The sequence below is a fragment of the Cheilinus undulatus genome, linkage group 17 (genome assembly GCF_018320785.1).
Source record: "Cheilinus undulatus linkage group 17, ASM1832078v1, whole genome shotgun sequence".
In the NCBI taxonomy this organism is placed as follows: Eukaryota; Metazoa; Chordata; class Actinopteri; order Labriformes; family Labridae; genus Cheilinus; species Cheilinus undulatus.
In genome coordinates this window covers 19,058,879-19,086,594 of record NC_054881.1, presented here as the reverse complement: position 1 = coordinate 19,086,594, position 27,716 = coordinate 19,058,879, and the positions used below count along the sequence as shown (strand labels likewise).

The following is a 27,716-nucleotide window of genomic DNA, read 5'->3' as shown; positions in this document are numbered from 1 at the left end:
AAAGCAGGCCTCTGCTTGATAAGCCACAGTGAATCATCTTTGCTTTCCAGAATCTACTTCACCTATCCAAAAGCACCTGTAGAGAGTGGGTCACATGCAGCAGTCGTCATAGTGACGGCACCATCAGATACCTGAGTTGGGTGCTGGCGGGGAGCCTAGGCAGAGGAGAGCCAACCTGCTGGGGAGGTAGACCAGGTACATGCTGTAAAGGACACAGAGGATACACGCTTTTATAATTATTTTACAAGATGCCCAGGAAAATTGATGCAGCAACAATGGATGAAGGTGGGTTTAAGATAACACAACTGGAGTTTTTGTCTGTTTTCAAATTAAAATCATGCAAATTAGTTGAATTTATGGTATATGTAAATAAGACTGGTTCAATTTAAATGATAAAAAATGTTGTATGAAAAAATGTAGGAATTGAGGAGCGTTTACGATAAAATGTACTGAACTTTGAGCATGAACATAAACTTACTTCTTCTATGACTTCTTATGAATTACAGTCTTTTATATAACTGTATATGTTTTATTAAAAAGGCTGTGGACTAAAGTAACACCTTGGCCTTTTTCCAGAAGCAAAAACTAAAAGAGTGACATCCTATGGGCTTGATATGTCTAGGTCTGCTTATATTTTCCTCTAGATTACATTTGTTTCAGTTCCTGGAACTAAATAAAATAAATGCAAATACCTAATTTCTTCAGGATTGAGTTAGCTAACATTGTGTTTCTGTATATAAGTAGGCAAAGTCTCCATTTAGAGTTTCCATAAATTAAATTTTTAAAATTTTGGCCACTGATTTTGGGCATATTTTTGGTTTATTAAGATATCAAATCAGGAATTATAGAGTGAATAAGTACTTCTAATAGCAGACTCATCTGTTTGTGCAAGTTCATGGTGATTCTGACAATAGCAGAGATATTTTAAACCACACTGATAGACCATCTGACCCAAAATGTTCTTTTTTTGGTAAATACAGTGTATATTTTGTCTATGCTAGGTCCTCGGTTAGGTTGCACTGTTTAAGCTTTGAGCTAAATGCTAACATCATGCTAACATTAGCAATGAAAACTTGCTGATGTTTAGCAGCCATTGTTAACATATTTACCACCTGAGTCAAGGTTGTTAGCATACAAGCATTTGCTATTCAGAAGTAAAGACAAATTCAAGATGATGGAAATGAAATGACGACATGATATTTGCGGCGAAGGCATAATTTAGCAAGGATTGTGGTTGTGTATTGAAGGCAAGGTAATTGCATCACTGCTGGGTTGCTAACTATGCTTGTCTGTAGTTTTTTTCTTAAGTTCCATTTTAAAATTGTAATTAGCTATCCTGTTGTTGGACTAAATTATAAATTAAGCTTAAAAAATCTGCAACATGTTACAAGTAATCTATATTTCAAGTTAGGTTCAGCTTTAGCTTAATGGGCTAGTGTTAGTTTAGAGCTAGGCGGACTGACTTGCTAACTGTGTAGGCTATGCTAATGAAGAAGTTTAATGCTTCCTTAGTGATTATTTCACTTAGGTAAGTCAGGTATCATCTTTATTTCACTGTCATTTCAATGTTCAAGAGATTTTTCTTTTATTTGTGTAACTCACTCAATTTAATATGACTGAGGGGTTCATTAACATGTTAAACATGGAAAAATATCATGTTCATTCAGGTTTCTGATTGCCCAGATTTTCTTTAACAATGTTTGGATTTTTTTTGCAAAGACATGTTTTTTTCAGTCAATTTATTGATGATTTCTTTATTTTTAGTTTGTTGATAAACATAAGTAATAATTAATGTAGACTGTTTGAAGTTCCTAATAAATCAGTGTATACTTTTCCTATAAGCTTAAAATGCTAAAATTAATTTCAAACAAATCCTATATTAAATGAACACATGGACAACACAAATACCAGTGATCTCCTACAAACAGATGGTACTGCTCAGGTATAATTACACAGCTGAAGTATAATTGAAGTCTTTTTGTGGTGATGGCATGATTTGCATCATGAGTACATGCCAAAGAGAAAGAGAAGGAAAGAAAGAGAGATGGGAAGTCCATGGGTACTTTCCTCTGTAACTCCCAAGCAGCAACCTCTGCTCCTGAAAAATGAAGCCAATGCAAAAGTGCAAAAAAGTTGCTATACCGTGAGTGTCCACTTGAGGCTGGCTGCAGGAACACCAGAAGTCCCGCCTGGACACATGTTAAACAGCCGGTTTTGACACTAGAAATAAACTGGTTTACAGCCTGGTTCAAAACACCAAACGTGTCTCATTAGCTAGTGTCTTATTGTGCTCCCACTGTATGGGGGGTGAATTTTTTTGTACCACTATCATTTGGGTTATATTTAGGATGAAAGCTGATTTTCACTATGCTCCTTTTTTCCTATCTGTCGCTAGGTATGGGTATCAAAATCCAGTACCAACATAGTACCAGCACCAAGACATTCGATATATACCATACCGAATTACAAGAGAGATTTCATTGCTTCATTTTGGAACCTCATCACCCCAACATGATTCCTATCACTCCAAAGGAAAGGCACAGAATACGTTATGTGAAGTGGTTACACCTGTTTCCTTTACTTATGTACTGAGGAAGTTTTTATTCAGCTGTTGACTTTTTAAACCCTTTTTTTCCTGTAAAAAAGTATCGATTCAGGCACAGTTTGGGCACTGGGACCTTTTAAACAGTATCGATTTTGCACCGGTATCGGGGAAAAAAAACAAAACCCAACCTTATCTGTTGCTGGCATTTACGTGGGCGATGGACAAGGAAAGAAGAAGATGACAGGGCATCAGGGGTGTTAGACATGAAGACTCTCTGGATTTTATGTAGTTTTCCTCTTTCAACAGAGCTTGTTAGCTTGTTTTAAAAGGTGGAGACAGTTCTGCATCAATAATATCCATATCTGTGTTTGAAATGTTACAGTGACTTGTGTCCAGAGATATGAGTCTGAGTCAAACTGTTTGGTTTTCCCATACTTACTATACCCATATCATATATACTACCAACATTGCCACTTTTGGTTTATGGAGCTGAATGTTTGAATGTGTTGTTTTTATGTGTGCTCTTTCTCAGTGGGGATAGAAGTGGACGGGGAGATGAGTGACAGTGATGGTGAGTGAATAAAGCATCTTTTCATAAAACGGGTTAAAAATAATTTCACTCCACAAAATTAATCCTGTAACTTTAATATCAAATGTGACATATTTTGTGTGTTTGTGAAGATGGTGGTGCACAGAGAAGACCAAACAGAAGGCAGGCAGCCGGCAGAGGAGGTGCAAGAGGAAGGGGCCGGGGTAAAAAACCAGCCAGCGATGACGAGGATGAGGACGAGGAGGATGAAGATGACGCTCCCAAGAGACGTAGAGGAGCAAACAATAAGAGGCCTGCAAAAAAACGTGGTGGTGGTGATGATGATGATGATGAGAGTGAGGATGAGGCTCCCAAAGGAAGGAAACGAGGAGGAGCAGCCAATAAGAAACGAGGAGGAAAAGCACAGGACAGTGATGAGGAGGACAGTGACGCGGACAAAGGAAAGAAGGGAAAGAGGGGAGGAGGGAAGAAAGGAGGGAAGGAGGAAGAGGACAGTAAGGGCAAGAAAGGGGATGCCAAAGGGAAGGACAAGGGGAAAGACAAGGACAATGATAAGGACAAAAAGAAGAAGAAGAAGGGAGATGACAGGTAGGCCAGAGAAATTTAAGTCACTCTTAAGCAGTCAGATATCAAACTAATTTTTTCAACATCCCATGCCATAAAAAGTGCTAAAATTTACTACTATAGACGGAAATTCTCAGTGTAGTCCATCTGTTACAGCAGCTTTATTTTCCTGTCTGTCTCCATCTTCTTTTCCTCCTCCAGTTCCACAGATTCAAACACGAACTCTGATGAGGAGGAGGAGTCCATGTCAGAGGGGGAGATGGCCGCGCTGATGGAGGAGGTGGAGGAGAAGAAGAAACTTATCGCCAACATCAGGAACAAGCCATGGAGGATGAAGAGGAGGCTCACCCTCCTAAGGTAACCTCAATCACCTTTGATGGTTTGGAGCTTTTGGTTGCTAACACTCAACTTCAATCCACAGAGACATAATTCATGCTCTGGCACTAGAGAAGTTGTGCAATTTCTATTCTGAATCGTACCTTTTTTTTTTTTATTTTACAAGACAGATATGAAAACAAGTGTTTCACATGAGAAAAACTCACCCACCATCTGTACTTTTAAGTTTTAATGTATAATTTTGCTGATATTTTTAATATATGATTATAATAATCTTTATTAAAAGGAGCACCTTTCAAATCAAAATTACAAAATACTTAACAAGCAGAAACATGGTTAAACACAAGTAAAATCAGGTAGTAAAGTGGGTACTGGTGAAACAGATAAAAGCATGTTAAACCCAAATAAAAACTGTCTAAAACATAAAAGTTAAAACTCAAGTAAAATCAGGGAAGGCTTGCCAATAAAAGTATGAGCCTTGGGGCCTAGACTTAAAATGCCCTGCCCCCATTATCTTTCAGCAGGGCCCCTGCTGGCCCATAAGTGGTTGAAAGATCTGAAATGTAGGTGGGAGCTGGGCCATTGCGAGTGTTAAAAGTTATCTGTAAAACTTTAAAAATAATTCTAAAACAAGCCAAGTGAATAGAAGTGTATACATTTGGAGTAATATGCTCAGATCTCCTAGTTTTAGTTAAAAGCCTGGCTGCTGAGTTATGAACCAACTGCAGACGGTCAATATCTTTTTGACTCAGGCACGTAAAAAGGCAATAATTTAGGCATGAGGCTATAAAAGCATGAAAAAGTACCTTACCTTGTAAGTCTTCTTAAATTAAAAATTGGCCTTGTTTTTCATATATTCCTCAGATGTTAAAAAGGATTGCACAAGTTTGGTAGTATGCTGTTCAAACGTTAAGTTGCTATCAAGCCACAGACCTTGATGTCTTGCAACAGTCTTTATATTTGAAAAAGGACACCAGCAGATGGCAGCACTGTACTTATGATGTGTGGGGACCGATGACAAGGATGTCAGTTTAGTCATCATTTAATTGCAGGGAGTTATGTGACATCCGGCTCTTCATATTATCAATACAATTTCTCAGGGTACTTAGCTTACACTGGTGTGATGGATTTACTGGGATGTACAGCTTCAACAAAAAGGATTTTCCTTTTGGTGCTTTAAATGAAATTTGGTGTTGTAATGGGCCTATTTTGAAAACATAAGATCTACTTGATATGTCTGTTGTTTATTATGCATCTCAAAGTGAACCAGAGTGGGAAACATTAGTTAGGGTCTTTTGGCTGACATGAAGTCTTAATTTTTTCCACAGAGAAGCTCAGCAGTTTGTGGATAAATTTGAAGGAGCTCTTGGCAAAGGAAAAGGAAGGAAATGGTACGCCTACAAAGTAATGATGACAAAGGTAAGGATCAAAGCTCAAACTTTCCACCTTCCTCTCTACATTTTGCTCCTACATTTCTGTATTACCTCTATAACTTCATTTTTTTAAACCCCAGAAATGGATCAAGTTCCAGAGGGATTTTGAGAACTTCAGAACAGCCTGTATCCCCTGGGAGAGGAAGATCAAAGAAGTGGAAAGTAAATTATTTTTATCCAGCACGGCTGAACAGCTCCTCCAAGTGGACAGATGTTTGAAGAGTTGATAAAATAATCCTCCCCCCTGTCCTCAGGTCACTTTGGATCATCCGTGGCATCTTATTTCATCTTCCTGCGCTGGATGTACGGCATGAACCTGGTGCTGTTTGGCTTCACTTTTGGACTGGTGGTCATTCCTGAGGTGAGCTTAGGGAAGCTATTTCTGAGTTAAAAAGCTGTCAAAAAAACCTTATTGCACAGAGCTTTTAAAAGACAATGAAATGTGTATATTTTCTTGATACATGTTGTTATTTAAAGGTTTTCAATGAGAACCTAATTTTCCCAATTTCTGAATTCACTCAGGTTCTTATGGGTCTTCCATACGGTTCAATTCCAAGGAAAACCGTACCCAGAGCAGAGCAGGACACCGCTCAGGACTACTCTGTGCTCATGGACTTTAATGTGAGTCTAAACATTGAAAAATGCGGTCAGATCTCATTTACTATGTTTTTGTGCAGTGTTACATTTGGCTCTCATTTGGTTCAGAGTACTTCTGAAAGAATTTGAACTATTAGAGACTTGGTTTACAAATACAAAGAAATTTTCTAAGTGTGGTGGTGTGTAGCGGTAAACAGAAATTTACTAAAAAAATGGATGCCAGAACAAGCCCCATACTCAAGAACTTTCATATAATTGAAAAAAACCCAACAAATACTAATAAAATGCTACAGAATTTGGCTTGAAAAATACAGCATGTACAATTTTTGTACAAAATTTCAGATTACTTAAAAATGGCTAAATCTTTGCTGTTTCTGCTGATTAATTACAAGTATTTCCTACAGTTTCCAAAGCCAGAGACATTCTTAATTTCTGTAGTTGTATGCTGCTTGTCTTGTCATGGCTGTCATCTGTCCCAGTAGACACAATGTGTTCATTATAGCGAGAGAAATAGTGGCTGCTACTTCAAAAATAAGCTATAGAATAAAGCAGGAACTACTGGAAGCTGCCATTGTGTTGCTGTATCTTATAGGCGTGTTTCGTGCAGCTTACTTGTCATGGACCATAATTATTCACCACCAGCGACTGGGTATTTTGTCACTTTTATGATTCCTCGACTACACTCGACATCGTCATACATTGTTATTGTTTTGATTTAGTTATGGACTGTAGAAAATATTGGACGAAGCCTGAGTGATGTTTGCAGTTTGGTTACTAAAGGGGGCATTTGAGTCCAATCTGTGGCAGCCACCATATTGAAAAGCTGTCTCAAACTAACTTAAGATCAACCACAAGTGGAAGAAGCATAAGACTATTGTACTCAAGTAAAAGTACAGTCACTTTGGTATAAGTACAAGTACTAGTTTATATATCTACTGAAGTAAAAGTAAAAAGTTATTCATTTAAAGCTTACTGAAGTACTGAGTATGCACTTCTGATACCCAAGAAGCTTGTAATATTCCCTTAATGTTCAAAAACAACAAGAGAATATGAATCAGCAACCAGGTTGGTTAATACAAAGTTGGACCTAACCTGAAGCAAATACAAGAGCTGTTTTGGGATCAAATGTGGAATCAATCTCTAACTTGTACTGATCGCCATGTGTTGTCAGAATCCACCTGGCCAGTTTAATGTTGTTGACAGGAGGCTTGGACCTCCTCATTTAGGTTCTTGGTGTTTATTTTTTACTCTGTACCACATACATTTTAAATGTAGTAAACAACAATACTTCCCCCAAAATACACTTCAGTAAAAGTGAAATTACTGTTTTAAATCAGTACTAAAAATCTACAAGTGTACAAATTATTGTAATTGGAATAAACCTCTGTAATGACACTTTTAGATGAGATAAACCATAGCCTTTTTTGAAGGGAATTTTACGCCGTGATAGCACACTTTTATCTTCTTTATCTTCTTCTTCAGGGCTACTGCAAATACTCAGTCCTTTTCTATGGATATTACAACAACCAGAGGACCATCGGCCTGCTAAAGTTCAGGCTGCCTCTGTCCTACCTCATGGTGGGGATCGGCACCTTTGGCTACAGCCTGATGGTTGTCATCCGCACGTAAGTCTTCCGCAAAATCAGTTTTATATGGTCAATTTTTGAACATTTATTTCTTAAGGTTTTAAAGCTTTTATTGATAGATTTGGAAGCAGGGTTGCAATAATAACATGCAGGGAAGAAGCCACAGGCCATACTTGAACCTAGACCGCCTGTATACATGGGGCATGACCTAACCACAAGGCTGTCTGCACCCTGTGGTTGCTAATGAGAAATTTTCTGTCAGCAAAGTTGGTCAGTTCATCTTTAAATAATAATGTCACAGGAAATCATTAAGTACAAATTCTGATTTATCAAGAAAAGGTGGTGCATTAGTAGCCTTGTGGATGGTTGTCTGTGTGTCCCATGTATGAACAGGTGGCCCAGGTTCAAATCCAGCCTATGGCTCCTTTACTGTGTTAAATTGCCCACTCTCTTACTCCCCAATGTCCTCTGTCCTGACCTCTTAAAAAAAAATCATAAAATCCCCAAAAGAGCTATTAAACAATTGAAAAAACGGGGTTCCAATAAAAGCGTCTGATTTGTTTTTCAGAATGGCAAAGAACGCCGATGTGGGTGGTGGAGACGGAGAGGAGGGAGAGTTCACATTTGCCTGGAAGATGTTCACCAGCTGGGATTACCTCATAGGAAACGCAGAGACTGCAGACAACAAGTACGCCTCCATCACAACAAGCTTTAAGGTAACCATGGCAAACCTTATGCAAAACATATAAACGTTTCAGTCAGTGACAGATGAAGTTCTCTGCTCACTGCAAGTCCTTATTGGTTCCCTTCTTGACAAGAACAGGAGTCCATCGTTGACGAGCAGGAGAACCAGAAGGATGAGAACATCCACCTTCGGAGGTTCCTCAGAGTCCTGGCCAACTTCCTCATCACCTGCAGCCTCGGTGGGAGTGGATACCTCATTTACTTTGTGGTGAAGAGATCTCAGGAGTTTGCAACTAGGGACGACCTCAGCTGGTACGAGAAGAACGAGGTAATGACATGATAGTTCAGACTAAATGTCACCTAAACTACTTAACATATTCTAATCATTCCACTACAAACAGGTTTACATTGGAAAACAAAGGTTAAAATGTTATTTAACATTATTTGCTGTGATAACAGGGTTAGATATGCTCTTTTATGTAACATATTTTTTGTCTTGTAAGCCATATTATGCTGAAAGACACTTCTTTCTTATGAAATGGTTTTGTCTATGATAAAGTTCTTTGTTGGGGATTGAAACTCACAGATATTAGACCATTTCAGGAAATTATGTCACTTGTTGGGCACATCATGTCATTTAAAAAACCTGAAACAGTTCTGATAATGTTGACTGCTGTGAACAGTTGGAGATCATCATGTCTCTGCTGGGTCTGGTGTGTCCTCCTCTGTTTGAGACCATCGCTGAGCTGGAGGACTACCATCCTCGAATTGCGCTCAAATGGCAGCTTGGACGCATCTTTGCCCTCTTCCTGGGAAACCTCTACACCTTTCTGTTTGCCTTGTTCGACGAAGTTAACACGAAGGTATGAAAGGAGTTTGTAGGTATGAGAGTTTTCTAGTGGTGACAAAATTGTCCATAAATGCATTTCATGAACATTACAGAGCACTGACATTTTTACCTTCTCATTAAAGGTGCCTTGGTATTAGTTTTGTCCTTGCTCTTTTGCTCTTGGATGTTGATATAGTAATAAATTACTTACTCCCCAAGGTAACAAGTCCATCAGTCACCTTGCAAAGCCATTGGCCAGACTCCATGTTTATTATCAGGCAAAACCATCTTGCAGAACTCCAATCTCCAATGATTGATCAGGTCTGAAAACAGACCTGCCCAATCAGTGTTATTTTAGGAGAACAGTGGTGTAGCTACTGGCGGGGTTTAGTTGTATCAGAAGCTTATCGCAATGGCTGCCACTGCTGTAGTGATGAGCTCTGATAGAGCTATAGTATGGCGGCACTTTTATTAAACCTGACCACAATGCAAGGAACTGAAAGCTTTTCATGATGGAAAAGATGTTATCACAACTCCCCCGACCTGCTTTGGCAGGATTTTGCGATCATTATGGGCAGGCTTTAGTTGTACTATAAGCCGGTATGTACAATGGCTGCCGCAGTCAAGCTTGAATGTAGCTATAGTATAGCGTTAGTTTTATCAGAACCAGTCAGCATTTCCTTTTTAAACCAAGAGCAAAGAGCCACACTGACAGCTTTTATTGGTATGTAAATTTTTTTTGGCACTTTTCCCATCCTGCCTCAGCATAAGTTTATCTACAATCAGATTCCACCGTTGAAAAACTACGACAGCTACTTTATTAAGCTTTTAAAAAGCTCTACCCTTCCCAGACTTTTTATATTGGAGGTTTCCCAGATGACTGTGAAATATATCCATACAGTATATCAAGTATATATTGTCACACTGTTGTCTGAGTCTCTCTCATTTTTGCACTTCATAGCTGGAAGAGGAACAGTCCATTAAGAATGCCTCCATCTGGGCCATGAAGGAGTACTACGCCAATTACTCGATGACGACCAATGACACAGACGCCACCCCACCGCCCATGAATCCCGCTGACGTCATCAGGGGACCCTGCTGGGAGACGGCTGTTGGAATAGTAATGAGCACAAGCTTATTTTATGTTTTGATTTTTTAGAATAATTTAGTATTAATTAAGGATCCACATCATTTATTACTAGTACATATTGCTAGCAGGCTTAAAAAACATTGAAATGATGTTACTCTGTCATTGACTAACTTAGATGACGTTCATTTTAGCTTTCTTAAAAAAAAACAACAACTAAAGAATCATCCAATTTTCAAATGACTTTGAAAAAAAAAAAAAAAATTTTACCATATGATTATCCATCTGTTTGTTCAAAGGTAATCTTAATGCAAGGCTTCTATAAATATTTGTTACCTCAAGTTTATCATTCTATGGACACTTTTTTTAAAAAAAGTCCATGTTTATCTGCCCTGTATGTGTGTTTTTGTAGGAGTTTGTGAAGCTGACTGTGTCAGACATCCAGGTGACCTATTTGACCATCCTCATCGGTGACTTTGCCCGAGCTGTCATCGTTCGTTTCCTCAACTACTGCTGGTGCTGGGACCTGGAGGCCGGATTTGTGAGTCAGCCTGATGTCCTAATTCTGATTTTAACAGTTTATTAAAAGGGTTAAAGATTAATTTGTTGTTTTGACTAGTTCAGTCATCAGGCCAGCTAGACCCAATTAGTTGCCTTGCAAAGTGTCATGTAAGAATATTAAATGAAGTGAAAAATTGTGTGAAATAAAAAGCACAATTCAAAGCCCAGTTTTTGCTTCTGTTTTGACCTTGTTCCATATTTTAGACTTTATCCTCATGCACTCATACTCTTGCACTTGCAGTAGTAAATATACTTATTGTTTCAGAAACAATTATCTGTACTGGCATGCTTGGTTTTCTTGGTCCTTGGGGAAAAATAAATGGGGAACCCTAGACAAGGTCACTAACTTCTATGCTCTTTCGACCATCTGCATTGTGAGGAGAAAAAGGCCTGACCAGAACTTGCTTTTCTGTAATAAAGAATAACTCAACTGCAAGTTTTAAAAGTGTAATCATTTCCCTGCTCTCTTCCAGCCCTCATATGGAGAGTTTGACATCAGCGGTAATGTACTTGGATTGGTCTTCAACCAGGGAATGATCTGGTATGAGCTTTGTTTTTGTAGTTACACCACATATGCTCAGTTACAACTGCCGACCTCTGTGTATGTATATATAACCTTTACATACAGATGAATTATATCATTTAAACTGTAATTTTTCCACACACTAACAACACCTTGAATTCTGTTTTGGAATATGATAAATAGAGTGAGTGATAAAAAAATTTTAGAAGTTCAAAAATGTTTATAATGATTGTTAGTTGATAGTTAAACATCAGGAACAAAAGAGGATGAGAGTTTTTGTTAGAAAACACTAACACATGTACAAGACAAGATCAGGAAAGTAATTAATTCCTCTAATTTGTCCAGGGAAGCTGCAAGAATAGACAAATATCCATAAAGGTCCTTAGAATTGTTGTACAAGATACAACATAGTCTAACCATCAAAATACTATGCTTGGTCAGAGTAAATATCAAATAAACAACATTTTAAAGGAAATTTTTCTTATTTTATGCTGTATCACACAACATCTGATCACATTACATGATGCCATGTTGTGTGGTGATCACATTACATGATGCCGTGTTGTGTTGTGTTTCAGGATGGGTGCATTTTTTGCTCCTGGGCTGGTTGGCATCAACGTGCTCCGCCTTCTCAGCTCCATGTATTATCAGTGCTGGGCCGTGATGGCCACCAACGTCCCCCATGAGAGAGTCTTTAAGGCCTCCAAGTCCAACAACTTCTACATGGGTCTTCTACTACTCATCCTCTTCCTAAGTCTGTTACCTGTGGTGTACACCATCATGACGCTGCCGCCTTCATTTGACTGTGGACCCTTCAGGTAACGACACTCAGACTTAAACCGTAAACTGAAGGAGCATAGTGAGTGCCAAATTATTGTCATGCTTACTGATTTTTCAGTGGTAAGGTGAAAATGTTTGACGTAATCATGGAGACGATCGATCTGGACCTACCTGCCTTCATGGGGACGTTATTCAGCTACGCAGCCAACCCAGGCCTCATCATACCAGCTGTGCTGCTCATGGTGTAAGTGTGGTCAAGCACATATACACTGCATGTATTCAAAAGTATAAGCAGACATCTCTTCACAGAGAAAGGCACCCATGTGCAAAGAAAGAAGTGGTTGTTGTTGCGGTAGAAGCTACTGATGAACCATAAATCTTGTTATGGTCCTTTACAGACTGGCCATCTACTATCTGAACTCTGTGTCTGAAGCCTACAAAAACTCCAATATGGAGCTGAAGAAGAAGATGCAGATGGTAAGTTGCAGACAGTATACTTAAGCAAATTAACTTTCTAATGTTAAAAAGGTTCAGCTAAATGACTGCCTTGGTCGCATGTGTCAAGCTGACTAGGCAAAATTTGCACAAAATTTAAAGCCAAAAAGATTACTTTGATGGATATTTAGCTTATGCCTGTGACGCAGCTGGTTTTAGACCACTGGAAGTAAATAACTGGGACATGGAAATCTTTTTTTGGCTATCCAGGCCAACAAATTTATGTTTAAAGCAGCATATTTTGATTTCTTAAACACAGCTTGTTCAGTTCTGTTGCATTCTCTACTGTTTTCCTGCTGCCATGAATACTGGAACATAAAAAAACATCTATCCAGCATTATAAAGAGCCTGAACAAGTGCATTTTAAATCTACCCAAGTAATGCTTTCTGTAAAGTTAAGGGACCAGTGATTTTCAGATAGTACAAGACCTTAAATGATCTCAGTATTTGTGCCCTGTTTTAAATACTTAAAACAGGCTCAGCCCTCAGTGTTACACACAGTAGTAAGACAGGGATGATGGGTCAACTTAAACATTGTTGGTTTTTCTCTTTTCATTGTATTTAGTAACAAAACAAACAAACAAAAAAAACAAATAGGCCTATTTTTAGAGCCTCTTGGCCAATCTTAAGCATGTAATGGACACATTATCTGCTCATAGCACCTATATTGTATCCTTTTTCTTCCCTGATCACTGATATTTCATAATGTTTCTCTGTCTAGGCTCGAGATGAGGAGAAAAACCGCAGGAACAACACAGACAGCACCAACCAGGTCATGAAAGATCTAGAAGACCTGCTGCCGAATCGATCCCTCGCACCTCCACCTCCACCTGAGCCTGGTCAGTTACATAGAGATCAGGGTAATAATGTAAAATGAAGGCAAAGAAGTATCGAATCTTTTAAAATTCAGTAATCCAAAGTTCTTTTTCTTGTGCCAAATATGTTTCCATCTGAATATGAAGCCTGATAAGTTATTTTGTACCAGTGAAATTTTTATGTGTTTATTCAGGTTAAATATGTGACTGCACAGCTGATTCATGTCTGTCTCTCATAACAGAAAAGAAACCAGAGCCAGAATCAAAGCCAACAAAAACAAAGCCGGGATCAGCAGGTAAAGGTGTAAACTTACAGAAAGATGTTGCTCTGGCATCCCAAAACCCCAACGCTCGAGGACCAGTGAGGCAGCCACCCGGCCCGAGAGGACCTGGACCTGGACCTGGTCCTGGAGCAGGCCGGGGTCGTGGGAGAGGGCCCCCACCGAGATAACGAAGTGAGAAATCTTTATTCGTTTCACAGCTGGGGATAAAAACAGACACAAAAGCAGTTATCCTCTTTTTTTAATCTCTGACAATGAGCATTGAAAGTCTCCTGATGGTCACATTTTTTACGAATGATGTATGAATTAAACCCACTGAATGTAAACAAAATGCATTAAAGCCTTAGTTTTGTCAATCATATGTTGTATTTTGGATTTTCAACTGCTGAGAGATTTGTGCTTCTGTGTTTTCTTATAAATGATACAGTTCTGACTTCGCAATAAAGTTTAAAATACTTGAATTACATCATTGTCACATCTAAGCTTATATCTGCTTCTATAGCTTCCTTTCTTGTTTGTCTGTAATTCCAGAATGATTCACCACTACCTTTTAACCCTCCTCCTGACAAACTGAAAAGAGAATTTCTGTATTTTTTTTGCAAATTTATGTAAAATGAAAGACTGAGATATTACATTGACATAAGTGTTCATAGACCCTTTACAAAACCCCTGAAAGGTTCCTTCCATTTCTCTTGAAGATGTTTCTACATCTTGATTGGAGTCCACCTGTGGTAAATTAAATTGATTGGACATGACTTGGAAAGGTACACACCTCTCTTAGAAGGCCTTTCAGCTGTCAATGCATATCAGAACAGATTCCAAGCCATGAGGTCAAAGGAACTGCCTGCAAAGCTCAGGACTGGATTGTTGCAAGCCAGATCTGGAGAAGGCTACAAAAAATTCTGCTACACTGAAGGTTTCTAAGAGCTCAGGGGTCCTAATAATTCTCAAATGGAAGAGGTTTGGCACAACCAGGACTCTCCTCAGTACAAAACACATGAAAGCCCGCTCAGAGTTTACAAAAACCTGTGTTGTTTTGGCTGTGTGCTGATGGTCCTTGTCATGTTGTAAGGTCAACCTTTGTCCCGTGCAGTCTGATTGCTGAGACAGCACTGAACACATGAGGAGCGGTGCCTGGTTTTCTCCAATCTTAACGTTTAGAATTTAGACCAAACAGTCCAATCATTGTTTCATCAGACCAGAGAATCTTCTTTATCCCAGTCTAAAAAATTAATTGAAATTACTGTAGCATCAGGTTGCAACATAGCAAAATTGAAAAAAGTAAAGGCGGTCTTAACACTTTATGAATGTGCTGTTTTTCAATATATGATTCTTTATTCTATCCAACAGGGCGTGTATTTACCTCAGTGTTTTTAAGTGATGATGACAAAAGGACTTTCCTGTAGCTCCAGTCAGTATTATATTGCAAATGCTACTTTGGCGTACACAAAAAAGTCAAAGATTCAATTTAGTCTGTTTAGTCTCCATGATGAAAGCTACACTTCTTGTCAGAGTTTTGTAATCAAAGCTCTGTTTTAAGCTTGTTATCATCCGGTCTTCCTCGTGGAAAGAGAGCATAATTAAGAGATAGAGCATTTTTAGTTGACTGAATTACATTTCAAAGGAATCTAAGAACAGACTGCTTTAAGATATGTACCATAGTCAGTTAAAGCCAAAATCAAAGCAGACTGCAGATCCAGCAGTGTCTTACTACTCACATTTCTCTTCCTTGCACCATCTTATATTTACATTATTTACATTGCAAATTGTCTGCCAACAGTTTGGTTAAGTTAGTGTGTTATGATGTATCCTTGAGCTGCAGAGATAAGAAAATGGCTACTGATTTCTGATAGCCTAACATTTCAAATTACACTCGTAGATTTTTGCTGTTTTAAGATTTAACACTCAACCCCAGTAGACAAAGAGTACATCACTGGAGGATGCTGCGTTTTACAAAGTGGTCCCCCCCCTGGCAGTATCAGCAGGGTTAAAAAATGCTGAACATCAGGTTCACTCCTATAATTATGTAAAAAGTGGTTACTTTAAAAAATGAACCACAGCTCCCTCCGTCTTGGCTGTCCTTGTTCCCCGCGTGTCTGTGCTGATGATAAATTGTTTGAACCCGCTTACACAACCACAGAGTCACCTAACCTGTCAGCAGAGACTGGTCCTCTTGTCACCACACAGGAATGTTGTCTTTAAGAGGAGGCTGGTGATTGGCTGATCCTCTGCAGGTGCAAGTTAAACTGCCTGAAAATCACCTGCACAAAGATGGGTGGAGACAGTAGGGTGAGCTAAATAGAGACTCCTGAGCACTGCAAACTGGGGTGTGACGCCTAGCTGCAGCAGAACAGGTGAGGCTTATATCTAATGAATAATTATGAAGAAGAAGAATACTGAAATTATCCAAAATGACGTATTTCTTTGTCCTTTTTTTTTTTTTTTTACATGTACAGAGGTAGTATTTATTCTGGTTTTGACTCGCCAGCCAAGTCAACATGTCCTTGTTCAGGAGGTTCTTCAAAAACATCATCCATAATCGAGACATCGATGAAGAAACTGTCAAGGTGAGTTTCAGATTTTCCAGAATGCATCAGCGGTTTAATGACATTTCTATGAAACATTAGACTGGAACATCTTTTTTCAATTTATGGACCATTTGATTCTTTGGCTTCTATTTATAGACCATTTTATGGTTAGAATTTCTTGTCTTTCACAATGATGCTGGTGAAAAAATTTATGTTTTTATAAATGGAGTCTCATGGCACAGGATAGAGGTGTGGTTTACAAGCCCATGTGTTTCGTTAATTTTGCTTTTGGGCATGACTTTCATTTCAGTATGCATGCTAACAAGTCAGGGCTTTCAGACGATCTTGCAAGGGTGATACATGTGTTTATGTACAAAGAATCTTAAGGAAAGAAAGCAAGCCTATTTTTACCATGAGCCAAACTCAGCCAAAACCGACAAGAAAAATAATGTTCCATATTTATCATGTTTCAGCCAAAACAAACGTCCACATGGGTAAAATATGATCTCTCACCAGTGACTTTTATACATAGCTGTAATTTGTGTAAAAGCTCAAAACTAAACCTAATGAAAGGAAGTTAGGGATAATGAAAACTTCACCTGAATTAACTTGTTAAATTAACACATAAACTAAAAGCCGAGATGACTGGGCTTAACATTTTTAGGAGCATCAGTCACTTGGCATGTAATTGATTTATTTTATTAAGGAAACATGTATACAATATTTCAAAGGAAACTCATTGTACCAGAGCTTTGAGTGTACATTTTAGGTAATAAAGAACTGTACTGTGTGTTACTTTGCAATTTAAATGACTAACTTTATGCTATTACAGCACAGTTTGCCTGGTGAAGTGGTTCCCAAATGGTGTGCGTTGGGGCAGGTGAAGGTGTGCTGTGGGAGTTTGCACAACCATGGTTACTACAATGACACAACAACTAAATATACAGAAGCCCATGTTAAAGAGGGTACATTGCAAGGACAAGACTCTGGTGTGCCTTTAGATTCTTGCTTGATCACAGGTGTGTATTTGGCAATGAAGTTTAGAAACAACCAACCCAGAGTTTAGGTCACACCCAATGTACACAGGTGGCTAAGGTTCAAGTCTGACCTGTGGCTCTTTTCTGCATTTCATACCCCATTTAGGCTCTACTTTGTTGTTGTTATGTTTTGCACACAATAGCAACTGAATTTGCACACCTAGTACCCAGAGACGTGCTTATCTTAAAATGAGGAGTGATAATGCAAAAGGCCGAATGGTTCTTGTGCCTCATACAGAGATGTTCTCTTCATCTTTTTAATTGTTTCTGATGTTGTGGGAATACTTGAGTAAAATTGAAATTAAATCATTTTGAAATTCAGTGTTTATATTCTATATCAAATGTGTGTGATAGATTTTGTTTGCATTACCAAAATGCAAAATCCCTTCAACAACTCATAGTACAAGCCAGCTGCAGGAGGCCAGGTGAACTTTGCCTATGTACTGTTAGTGTGGACTTAACCATAATTTCACAGTTTATTTTAGGGCCCTTAACCTGCAACTCTGAAGCTTATTGATATCACATAAAAACCTATGTGATAACCTTTAACAACTCACTAAGATGCTCACAATCTGACAACAAACATGGCAGAGTCATACAGAATTACACAAAGTTTTTTGTGCATTACACACAGGCTGTGCGTAATGCTGAATGCCTCACTGAAAGAGCTCTCTAGTAAGGTCGACAATACAAGCTTTTTAACAAACATGTACTATGCTTTGCATCCCTTTTTTCTGAAAATCCAGCATAATGAGGATCATTCTACTAATTCTACTGTGTAATACCATCGTCTTTGCCATCTCACTAGCAAAATCAGCCAGCCAGATGCACAGAATGACAGAGCTGTGTTTACCTGCCACTGGCACAAAGATACATACCAACAGGTAGTAAAGAAACCAACAATTTGCAGAGTTTTCAAGGATTTACTTTTTTAATCCATTTATTTATTTATGACAAAAAGGAAAAGGAAATAGGGTGGATTACTTTATGAGAAAAGTAACGAATTACTTGAATTGCAAAAGTAATTTGTTACATTACTCTCTACAACAAAAAACTTGTCTGAGTCCACTAATGAATTATTTTGTAACATGTTACCTCAAATACTGGTGATCAGTGGCACCTTAATAGGAGACAAGTTTAAATATTTGGCCAGAGTTAGGTATGTTTAAGAATAAAAACTTAGTTGCTCAGTGTAAATACCAACTCACCAGCCTGCATGTGCGCCCGGCTCTTATACGGAATGAGAGCTGACACTGATTGGTTTGATTCCCCTTATCCTCAAAACCAATGAATAATCTGCCCATCTATTTCAGCCTTTTTGCTTGGTGTGACTCTGCCACACCTTTAACAGAAAATTATAGTCAGATATAGCCCATTTAACTTTGCACCTTATACTTAGATAGAGTGCTTTTATCGTCAAAACAGGAGTTTGCAACTTTGAATTTTAAGGGGTTGCAACACAAGAGTTGAAAAATGTTTCTGTTTTACTTGTTGTTTCAGGTGAAAGGTAAGGAGAAACCCAAGTATTTTGGAACGGTTGCTGAGTATCCAAACTTCAGTGCCAGCAGTGATGCTGCTACTCTCCAGTCTGCTATTGAACATGACAGTGGGTGGCTAAATGTTACATAACTGAATTAATAACTCAATGAGACTAAAGCCATTCTGAGCTGAATGCTAGACTTGCTGCTACTTTGTTTTTTTAAATAATTTTCTTTAGATGTTTTTTTAAATCACAAAATGTGGCACTCAAATGTGCCCTAACACGGTCCATGGCCCTGCAGCTTAAAAGACGGTAACTTGGAGTTAAAATTTGCCCCTGACAGATGTGGACGAGGATGTGATCGTTTCAGTCCTGGTGAAGAGAACCAACGAGCAGAGACAGAAAATCAAAGTTGTTTATGAAGCTTCAAGTGGCGAGGTGAGTAACTCATTACAAGTAAAACCAAGAAAAAAAACATTTCAATAGTTTCCTGTTTTTGCAGGCTCCAGTAGTATTAAAACGTCTTCTAGTAGGGAGGATTATACACACCAATAAAATGAAAAACGTTTTGAAATGTCATGATTGTCACAAGCAGCAATGTCTGGAAGTGTTCATGTGTCTGCTTTCTGTGTTTCTGTAGAAGCTGGAGGATGCTCTGGAGTCAGTGCTCAGGCGCGATTTAGAGGATGTCACCCTTGCTCTGCTCATGACACCTGCTCGCTTTGATGCCTATGAACTCAGGGAGGCTACAAAGGTAAATATCAACTTCATTTATCAAACTTCTCACTGGGACTTTATAGGAACTTTATGTGAAATATATAGCATTATTTCTGTCTTACAACTTATCTGCTTCCCAGTCTAAAAGAAAAGTATGAATCTTAAATGTACTGTTTTAGCCACTTGAAAAAGTTGTTTTCCGACAGGGTCTGGGCACAGATGAAGACGTGCTGACGGAGATTCTGGCTACAAGAACAAATGAAGAAATCCAGGAAATAAAGAGGGTCTACAAAGAAGGTTTGGACCATTTTCATGCTGCTCTTGTTTTGCATGTACTGAACTTTGAGGCCCTGAAGCGTTTTCAGATTTTACAAAACATCTTTGCTATTTACATGTCTGTTTAAAAGACACAGCAGTAGAGCAAATCTGAATTCCCAGACAATGCAGCTCTGTAATAACACTAACAAGGACTGTAATCCTCCAAACAACAGTTCTTAACCCTGTCAGCATACTTTGCTAAGTTATACTATAGTTATCTCTGTTATGTTGCAAAGTCTGTACTTGTATTTTTGTCCTTTAGTGTACGAAGATGACCTAGAAGAGGTCATTAAAGATGAGACCAGAGGAGACTTTACCACAGCTCTTCTGGAAATGCTGAAGGCTGAAAAAGACGAGTGCGATGAAGTTGACATGGATCAGGTTCATAAGGACACAGAGGTAAAACGAGGAAAATCCCTCATTAGAGAGAGAATCATAAAACTCCTGAGAGGAACTTTTGGTTTGTTTTTATCTTTGACAAACATGGGCATCTTAACTTTTTGCTCATCCTACCTTGAACAAGCATTTGTAGTATTTTCTGACATAAAAACCGTACCCTTATTTCTTTTAGTTTGACTTGCTGCTGTCTTGGCCAGGACACTCTTGTAAAGGAGATTTTTAATCTCAATGAGGCTTTCCTGGTTAAATAACTTTAAATAAATAAAACAAATAAATTTACCAGTCAAATGTATCATGGAAAGTTAAAGATTTCTAGAAAATGAAAAATAAATAAAATAAAATATATCAACAAAAACTTCTTATCTTGGCTACATGTTACACTGCAGTCACAGCATATGAAGTGCCTATGAAAACTATTCACCCCCTTGGATGTTCACTGATTGTACTCAGTTGATCCTCATTTCACTAATTGTGAGACTACTAATGGCCAGTTGAATTAGCTCTGTCACTTTAAGGGGGTTGAATATCTATGCAGTCACTTATTTTATGTAACATATTTTTGTATAACTGACATTACTTTAAGGATAATTATTTTCATTTTGACATTAAAGAGTTTTTTTGCAGGGTTTTGTCAAAAATTGCAAATTATATTGACCATGATTGATTTCTAAAATCAATAAAAGTGTAAAGCATCAAAAGGGTAGAATACTTTTATAGGTATTGTATGTCAAGTACTCATCAGAGCTTCAGTCAGACCCAAAAATTCCACCCTGACCTTCCCTGAGCCTGCGCATGTTCTCTCCGTTCCCAGCCTGCTATTTATGGGCCTGACCACAATTGACACCTGACCTTTTTTTTTTTTTTTTTTAAATAAATAGTCTCTTTTATTAAAGTTTAAACTACAATTCTGATTTGTTTTAATAAAAGTGATCCATTCAGGTGAAATGTAAATGAGCACAACAATGAAGTATGTATTACAGATTTAGTCTATGATAGAGCTGCAGTGAGGATGAGGAGCAGACACGCAGACGTTACTGTGAACCGAATGCACAAAGCTTTTTGGATAGAACCAGTCTGTTAAGAGATGGCTTCAGACTGTTTTCTCCAAATAAATCATGAATCTTATTAATGATTTATTCATGTGTTAATGAAATTTTGAAAATAGCTCATGTACTAATCAATCTACTGAGTGTGTGCATGACTAAATTTAAGGTGGATTGTCCCACTGTTGTTGAGCTATAGGAAGAGCAGCATCCTAGCTGGCCTTTAAGTCGTTTGAAGTCCTCATAATGCAGCCCTAATGAGTGAGAAAGAGGATGGATAAAGTTCTTTTATATATTAAACTGTTATTCCAATTCCGGAGGTCAAATAGTTTAATTGGGTAGTTCATCTCTTTTGCTACAAAGGAGAATATAGACCAATGGGCATGAAGAAAGTCGTGGACCACAGACAAGATCTGTCCAGTCAGATCTGACTATGTAAATCCTCCATCAGAACCACCCCTATTGACATGTGAATGTCTACTCCTGCAGACTCTGTTTGAGGCAGCTGAGCATCCTGAAGGAATCGACGTTTGCACCTTCATCAACATCCTGACCCATCGTAACCATAAGCATCTCTGTAAGAGTGAGTATCTGAATGTGCCAGTCCTCTCAGCTGTTAGATATGACTCACCAAACGCTCAAAAAGCCAAAATCCTTCAGTTCGAACACCAGCACCTGGAAAAACAGGTGGAACCACACCTGCAGGTAACCTAGGAGAACACACCCAGGAGTTTAGGAACAAAACAGAGACACATTTCTTAGTCTTACTACGACTTTATCATCCATGGAGACCATTGTCTGTTTATAACAACAATGAATACATCCACATGGAGTTATAGTTTCTTTTTGGCAGAATATTTTTAACTTGTTGGTTTATAATAGCACATATTCTCTGTCAACATTGCAATTTTCGATCTTAAGATTCTTCTTTGCACTACATATGTCAGATGTTGCTTAAAGCTATAAAATAAATAGACCAGTAACAGTTTTAAATAAGATGTAATAAAACTCGCTCCCCTGTAAGATTCTATTTCCACAGCTTTTTAAGACATTTGCATTGAACACATTCCTCTACTATAATTACAAAAACTACTCATCCTAAATACCTGTGGCTTCCTTTTTACCTGCTTCAGCTTTCCAGAAGTACGCACTGGGCAGTGACATGACGTTGCCTAAAGCCCTGGATATGGAGCTGAGGGGAGACATTGAAGACTGTCTTATTGACATCGGTAAGGACGATTTAAAAAAAAAAATTGAACATATTTGTCTCATTTTCCTTATTAAGGAGTTTTCTTGCAATTGTTGGTTGTTTGATATCATGTGTTTCAGTGTACTTGGTTGGAATTAATAAGTCATCAAATGTTGAACAGGTGTGTTTTGTTTGCTTAAGTGTCAGGGCAACGCACAAAGAGTCTTGGTTAAGCAAACTGGCTTCATAATTACAGTAATTATAATCAAACAGTGTTTCTTTACAAATTTTTAGACTCTTCACTTATCTTCATTGAATGGATTTTTGGTAGATTCTAAAGGATGCAATGAAGGGATATACAATATTCTCCCTAACATGTTTACATGTATTTTTAAAGTCATTTATGCAGTAACTTTTATGACCACATGAAAAGCGGCCCATGGAGGTCAGCAAAATCGTGGTCCATTGTAAAGTAAAGCTGTGATAACAATATTCTTTTTTTTACCATGACTAATAACCACTCTTATCAAAGCAACAAAAAATAATTTGTGTTTATTTATGCTGTAGCACAATAAAGTTTTTTTTAAAACTCTAGAAACAGAATTAGCCTACCTTCTTTTTTGTAATGTTAACAATGCAGATGGACATGATGAACTAAATGATCAGGAACGCAATGTCGGCATTCATTAATAGGCCGTAATGTGCACAAATATCTGGATGCCAGAAAATGAATTTGAAGAAACTGAGTCAATTTTTATTGGAAAATGATTGAATAACTAAGAAATGAGACAAAAAAAATGGAGGAAAGTAGTAAAAAAAAAAATAGGGATGGAGCGTGGCAAAATGACATTAAAGGGATATGTGAAAAGTGGCAAAGAGTGTGAAAATGGACTAAAAGTGTTAAAAAGTGGCAAAATTTTGATTATGGTTGTATAAAGAAGTGGCAAAAAGAGGCAAAAAAGTGGAGAAAATAGGTTAAAATTGGCAAAAAAAAAAAGCACAAAAAATGGGTGAGAAGTGTCAAAAATTAGTGAAACATCTAAAATGGCTTTAAGCAGTAAAGAAACTGAGAAAACTTTTATTTGAAAAAAATTGTAAAAATTGACAAAAAAATGGATAAGAAGTTGCAAATGGGCAAAAAATTGCAGAAAGTGGCAAAAATGGAAAATAAATGGTAGAAAAATTGGCAAAATGGGATAAGGTGGCAAAAAGAAATGGCAAAAAAGGCAAAAGTGGTGAAAAAGAAGTTGCAAAAATTGGCCATAGGTGGACAAAAAAGTGAAGAAATGGGTTTCAGATGGCAAATATATGACAAAATTGATTTAAAACGGCAATAAAAATGCCAATAAGCTGCAAAATGGATTACAAGTTGCAAAAAGAAGTGACAGAAATGGGCCACCATCAGTGGGAAAAAAATAAACCAGCAAAAAAAGCCAAAAATTGTGAAAAAAGCAGCAAAAATGGATTTAAAGTGGCAAAAGTCGCTGGCAATAATTGAGGGAAAAAGAGGTTAAACTTTTTAAAAAGTAGTATGACGAAATAATTCCAACATCAGCTTGACACACTTTCCAGCTCCCCATTATTAGCCAGGATGCTAGCTCTGATGCTATTGACCTAGCACACATGCATTGACATCATCAATAAACCACAACTTTGGAGGGCCCGGTCTCCAAGTTTTCAAGGGCTCAGCCAATTCTGTGGGCAGGTCTGACCACAGGTGGAGGTGGACATGGTCTGAGCTTGATTCAACAGTGTATGCAAACATAAATAGTAAGAGGCAAAAGCTGCATCTGCTTGCATGCAGTGTATCCTGGTATATTACTGTTGATACAGCTGGACATTCAGCTTTTCTGTCAGTAAAGCATGAACTAAAATATGTTACCGTTTCAGTTATCTACATTTACAACCAACACTGGCAGGAAACCCTCATTAACATGTGTTTAATAATTCCAACATTGATAAATCTTGACTACAGTTTTGCTAAATTGATATTTGATGCTGTTAACAAGAAATGCAGCCGATGTGTGAAGTGAGTTGGCTTTGTTCTGCAGATGTTGTTCTTAAGGTCCAAAAGTTCTGTTTAATTTGATCATGAATCTGGAATAATGGAAGTTCAAGGAATTATGTTCATTGGCATTAACATATGTTTAGCAAATTCTATTAAAGCCTGCTCATTATGCTTGGAATCATCAGAAGCTGGGTTCAGATCAAGGCAAAGTTTAGCAGTTGAGTTGACACTGTACACGCATATTGCATGGGCTTAATGAAGGACATTTTTGAGAGACAGTTATTTGCATTAAAGATCCGACAAAAAGGCCTGAACTCAGCACAACAAAAATAAACAGCTTTGCTCTGTAAAGCCTCAGTCATGCAACATCTGGTACCCAGACAGAAAATGCGACAGGAAGAGCAGAAAAACGCAAAGGGGCTGCAGAAAACCTTGAACTATAGAAAGTATAGTCAAAGAAAACGATTCCAGCTACACCTGAGCAATGTGAGGGGAAAAACAGGTTTGAAAACTAAACAGGCTTGACCTCAGCAATGATATCTTCTTATTAAATAATGCACTCAAAAAAATCAAACTAGTACAGCTGCACAGCAAGCACCAACTTTTTCAGAAATGTTTTTACTTCTGTCTGATCAAACTCCTGTTGATGCCTATCCTCTGCTCATCACATTAGTTACCTTTATTTATATTTTATTTTTTAAAAAGCAACAGCTAAAATCAAGTGTTTCATGCAGTCTACAAAAATGAGCATACATGGAAATAATTCATCTTAGAAAATAACCAAGAAAAAAATTATTACATAGTGAAGACTCTTTTGATCAGGCTTAAACTCTGCAACAGGTAAACAGTCAGTCTGAATTTGTCTGAGGTGCATGTGTGGAACATATTTATGTAATTATAAATCTGTTGAGATTTTTAATCAATTTATAGTCATTATATTCCATATAAATATAATAACTACTGACAACATGTTTGTTTTTTTTCATAGTGAAATGTGCCTGGAACACACCAGCTTTCTTTGCTGAGAAGCTCCATAAGGCTATGGACGTATGTATAAATACGTCATTTGTCCATATAGTGTATGTAAGAGAATATATCTGTGTCTGAGTGTGTGTTTTAGGTATGTAAATATGTCTACATATTATGTAAAATCCTGAATTATGTCCTGTTTCTTTTAAACTAGAACTACCTCTTTGAAGTTAAATACCTCTGGGAGGTATACAATTGAAGTGAATTGAATTGAAATTGGCTGCAACATTAGCATCCGATAGCCAACTCTTTTACTCTTTATACTTTACGTAGCAAAGTTTGCTGCAAGGTTATGTTATAACCTTGTTATAAAAAAAACAAAACATAACCTACATAATGTATGAGGCTATACTTGTAACTTTGAACACTGAAGACCTGCACATTGAGGGGATTTGCGGTGATTCATCCTCTGTTCTGTTCTTTCAGGGTCATGGGACATGTGAGCAGACTCTGATCCGAGTGCTGGTGAGCCGCTCTGAGGTGGACCTGAAGAAGATCGTTGAGGAGTACAGGGCTATGTATGGAGTCAGCCTGCAGGACTCCATAGTGGTAAAGTCACAAAACTATTCAGTATTCACAGTTTCTTGAATGGCTGTCATTGTTTCTTTTATTTTGGTTCTCAACCGTTCTGAACAGCAAACCCCCAAAATACCAACTTTTATGTTCATGAGGAGTGATTAATAAATATTTCTGATTGACAAGTAAGTCAATTATGCACCTGTTGGCCCTGAATCTATTTCTATGACATTCATAAAGCCTAGAAATGCTTTTCAATTACCTGGCGCCCCATAGGAATTCTCTCACAACCCCTGCAGAGGCTGGGACCCTAAGGTTGAGAATCACTGATTTAGGGATGAAACAGGTACTGGGTTGTATCAGAGCATTTCAGCTGATTATGTCTTTGTCTTTTTTCACAGAATGACACAGATGGACATTATCAGGCTGTCCTGCTGGGGCTGTGTGGACCTTTCTGAAATTCTGGTTGTACCTTCTCACTGAATTTTAAAGTCTGTCTACCAAAAGATACTAAAGTCTCACATATTGTAGAACTACTATGATTTATCAAATTAAAATATCTTAAAGAGCTGATTTTTATCACCATCATTAGCCTCTTTCTGAACATATTTCTAGTGAAACAGCTTCATTACGGTGATACTCTTTTCAATATGTTTTTAACAGTTCGCGTTTATTTTCTTTCTATGTGTTTTTGCACATGTATAAAATCAGAGGGATGAAGTTGGGATTAAAAAACTCTACTGTGAGACTGAGAGAAATAAAGGAAATATACAGTAACCCTGACGTTTTTATGACTGTTTCTGAAAAATCTGATTAAAGGTTGCTCTATCCTTGTTTTTCTTCTTACCTGTATTTATGTTTTTGATATAACAAGATTATGATTTGATGTTCTATCACTTGTACATTGAGGTATAGAAGTTAGAAATGTTTCCATAAATTACATTCAAATATTTAAGAAATGGGGAAATAATTGAAAGAGGGAATATAGGTTATATAAGGGAACCCTAAAATAGTAGGATAGCCAGACTGATTTATTTAAAAGAAATGTATTACCATTGTTTTTGTTTCTGAGAATTACCGTCAAAGCCTCATGGGAGCTCTAGTAGTTTGAATGCAGACCACATAAATTTTTTTTTTGATTTTTGACAAAAATGATGTCATAAAATACTTTCTAATGTGGTAGATAATTTTGAATCAGACAGGATACAAAAGAAAAATATAGTGACCACTTATACCCCACTACTAAGTAGTCTGCAGTTGTCTGATTCAAATCCAAGACCGAATCCCAGCAGGACAGTTTAGAGGATTACTTAATATGACTGCTAAATGATTTTGAACTAGAATGCACAAAACCCCACTGTTGAATAAAAGAGCATTTAAAGGGAAATGCTCAACAGTAGGGCTATCTTCCCATCATAATTCAACACCATGGGACTAAGTAAAAATACTGTTTTTTTTAGGGCATAACCTATATAAATTGTACTAAATGAAACTGGTGTCTGAGTTATCTAATTGTATCCACAATAAAGTAGCCTATTTAAAAAAGTAAGACAAAAAAAAAGAAAAATTTTGCAAACATTACAAGACTTTAATGTTTATATATAATAATAATAATAAAAATTCTGGTCAGTTTTCCACAGGTCAAAATAAAAACAGCTATTTCCAACGAAAATTTCTGAACCATGAAAATAAGTTAAAATCTATATTTTAGTTAAATATATGGTTAAAAACACTATGGCATATGGCATGCAAAACTATCTTTTTTTATTATTATTATTGTGAATTA

The 27,716-nt window shown here is 37.5% G+C and overlaps 2 protein-coding genes across 2 annotated transcripts; both read left to right on the top strand.

Annotated features, from left to right (window-relative positions):
- Positions 1-195: 195 nt before the first annotated feature.
- tmc2a (transmembrane channel-like 2a) lies at positions 196-14,007 on the top strand. Its single transcript, XM_041811470.1, has 20 exons — positions 196-285; positions 3,078-3,116; positions 3,227-3,683; positions 3,861-4,016; positions 5,324-5,414; positions 5,509-5,590; positions 5,683-5,789; positions 5,951-6,049; positions 7,508-7,650; positions 8,180-8,327; positions 8,435-8,623; positions 8,979-9,158; positions 10,086-10,244; positions 10,624-10,752; positions 11,246-11,313; positions 11,874-12,113; positions 12,194-12,319; positions 12,474-12,552; positions 13,292-13,409; positions 13,628-14,007. The coding sequence occupies exons 1-20, from the start codon at positions 249-251 to the stop codon at positions 13,834-13,836; spliced, it is 2,856 nt and encodes a 951-aa protein (XP_041667404.1). The 5' UTR covers positions 196-248; the 3' UTR covers positions 13,837-14,007.
- A 1,889-nt stretch (positions 14,008-15,896) lies between these two features.
- On the top strand, positions 15,897-26,701 carry LOC121525542 (annexin A1-like). The gene is made up of 12 exons (XM_041811585.1): positions 15,897-16,020; positions 16,123-16,233; positions 18,732-18,837; positions 19,055-19,149; positions 19,352-19,465; positions 19,635-19,725; positions 20,009-20,145; positions 21,678-21,771; positions 22,322-22,417; positions 25,374-25,432; positions 25,841-25,963; positions 26,332-26,701. The coding sequence occupies exons 2-12, from the start codon at positions 16,165-16,167 to the stop codon at positions 26,386-26,388; spliced, it is 1,041 nt and encodes a 346-aa protein (XP_041667519.1). The 5' UTR covers positions 15,897-16,020; positions 16,123-16,164; the 3' UTR covers positions 26,389-26,701.
- The last annotated feature ends 1,015 nt before the right edge of the window (positions 26,702-27,716 follow it).

What these genes read in the sequence shown, in the direction of transcription:
- LOC121525542 (XM_041811585.1), top strand. Translation starts at nt 16,165, where the DNA reads ATGTCCTTGTTCAGGAGGTTCTTCAAAAACATCATCCATAATCGAGAC. An exon ending in TCGATGAAGAAACTGTCAAG is followed by an intron (nt 16,234 to 18,731) that starts GTGAGTTTCAGA and finishes TTGTTGTTTCAG; the next exon opens with GTGAAAGGTAAGGAGAAACC. An exon ending in CCATAAGCATCTCTGTAAGA is followed by an intron (nt 21,772 to 22,321) that starts GTGAGTATCTGA and finishes TACCTGCTTCAG; the next exon opens with CTTTCCAGAAGTACGCACTG.
- tmc2a (XM_041811470.1), top strand. Translation starts at nt 249, where the DNA reads ATGCCCAGGAAAATTGATGCAGCAACAATGGATGAAG. An exon ending in CTGTGCTCATGGACTTTAAT is followed by an intron (nt 6,050 to 7,507) that starts GTGAGTCTAAAC and finishes CTTCTTCTTCAG; the next exon opens with GGCTACTGCAAATACTCAGT. An exon ending in GCTGGTACGAGAAGAACGAG is followed by an intron (nt 8,624 to 8,978) that starts GTAATGACATGA and finishes TGCTGTGAACAG; the next exon opens with TTGGAGATCATCATGTCTCT.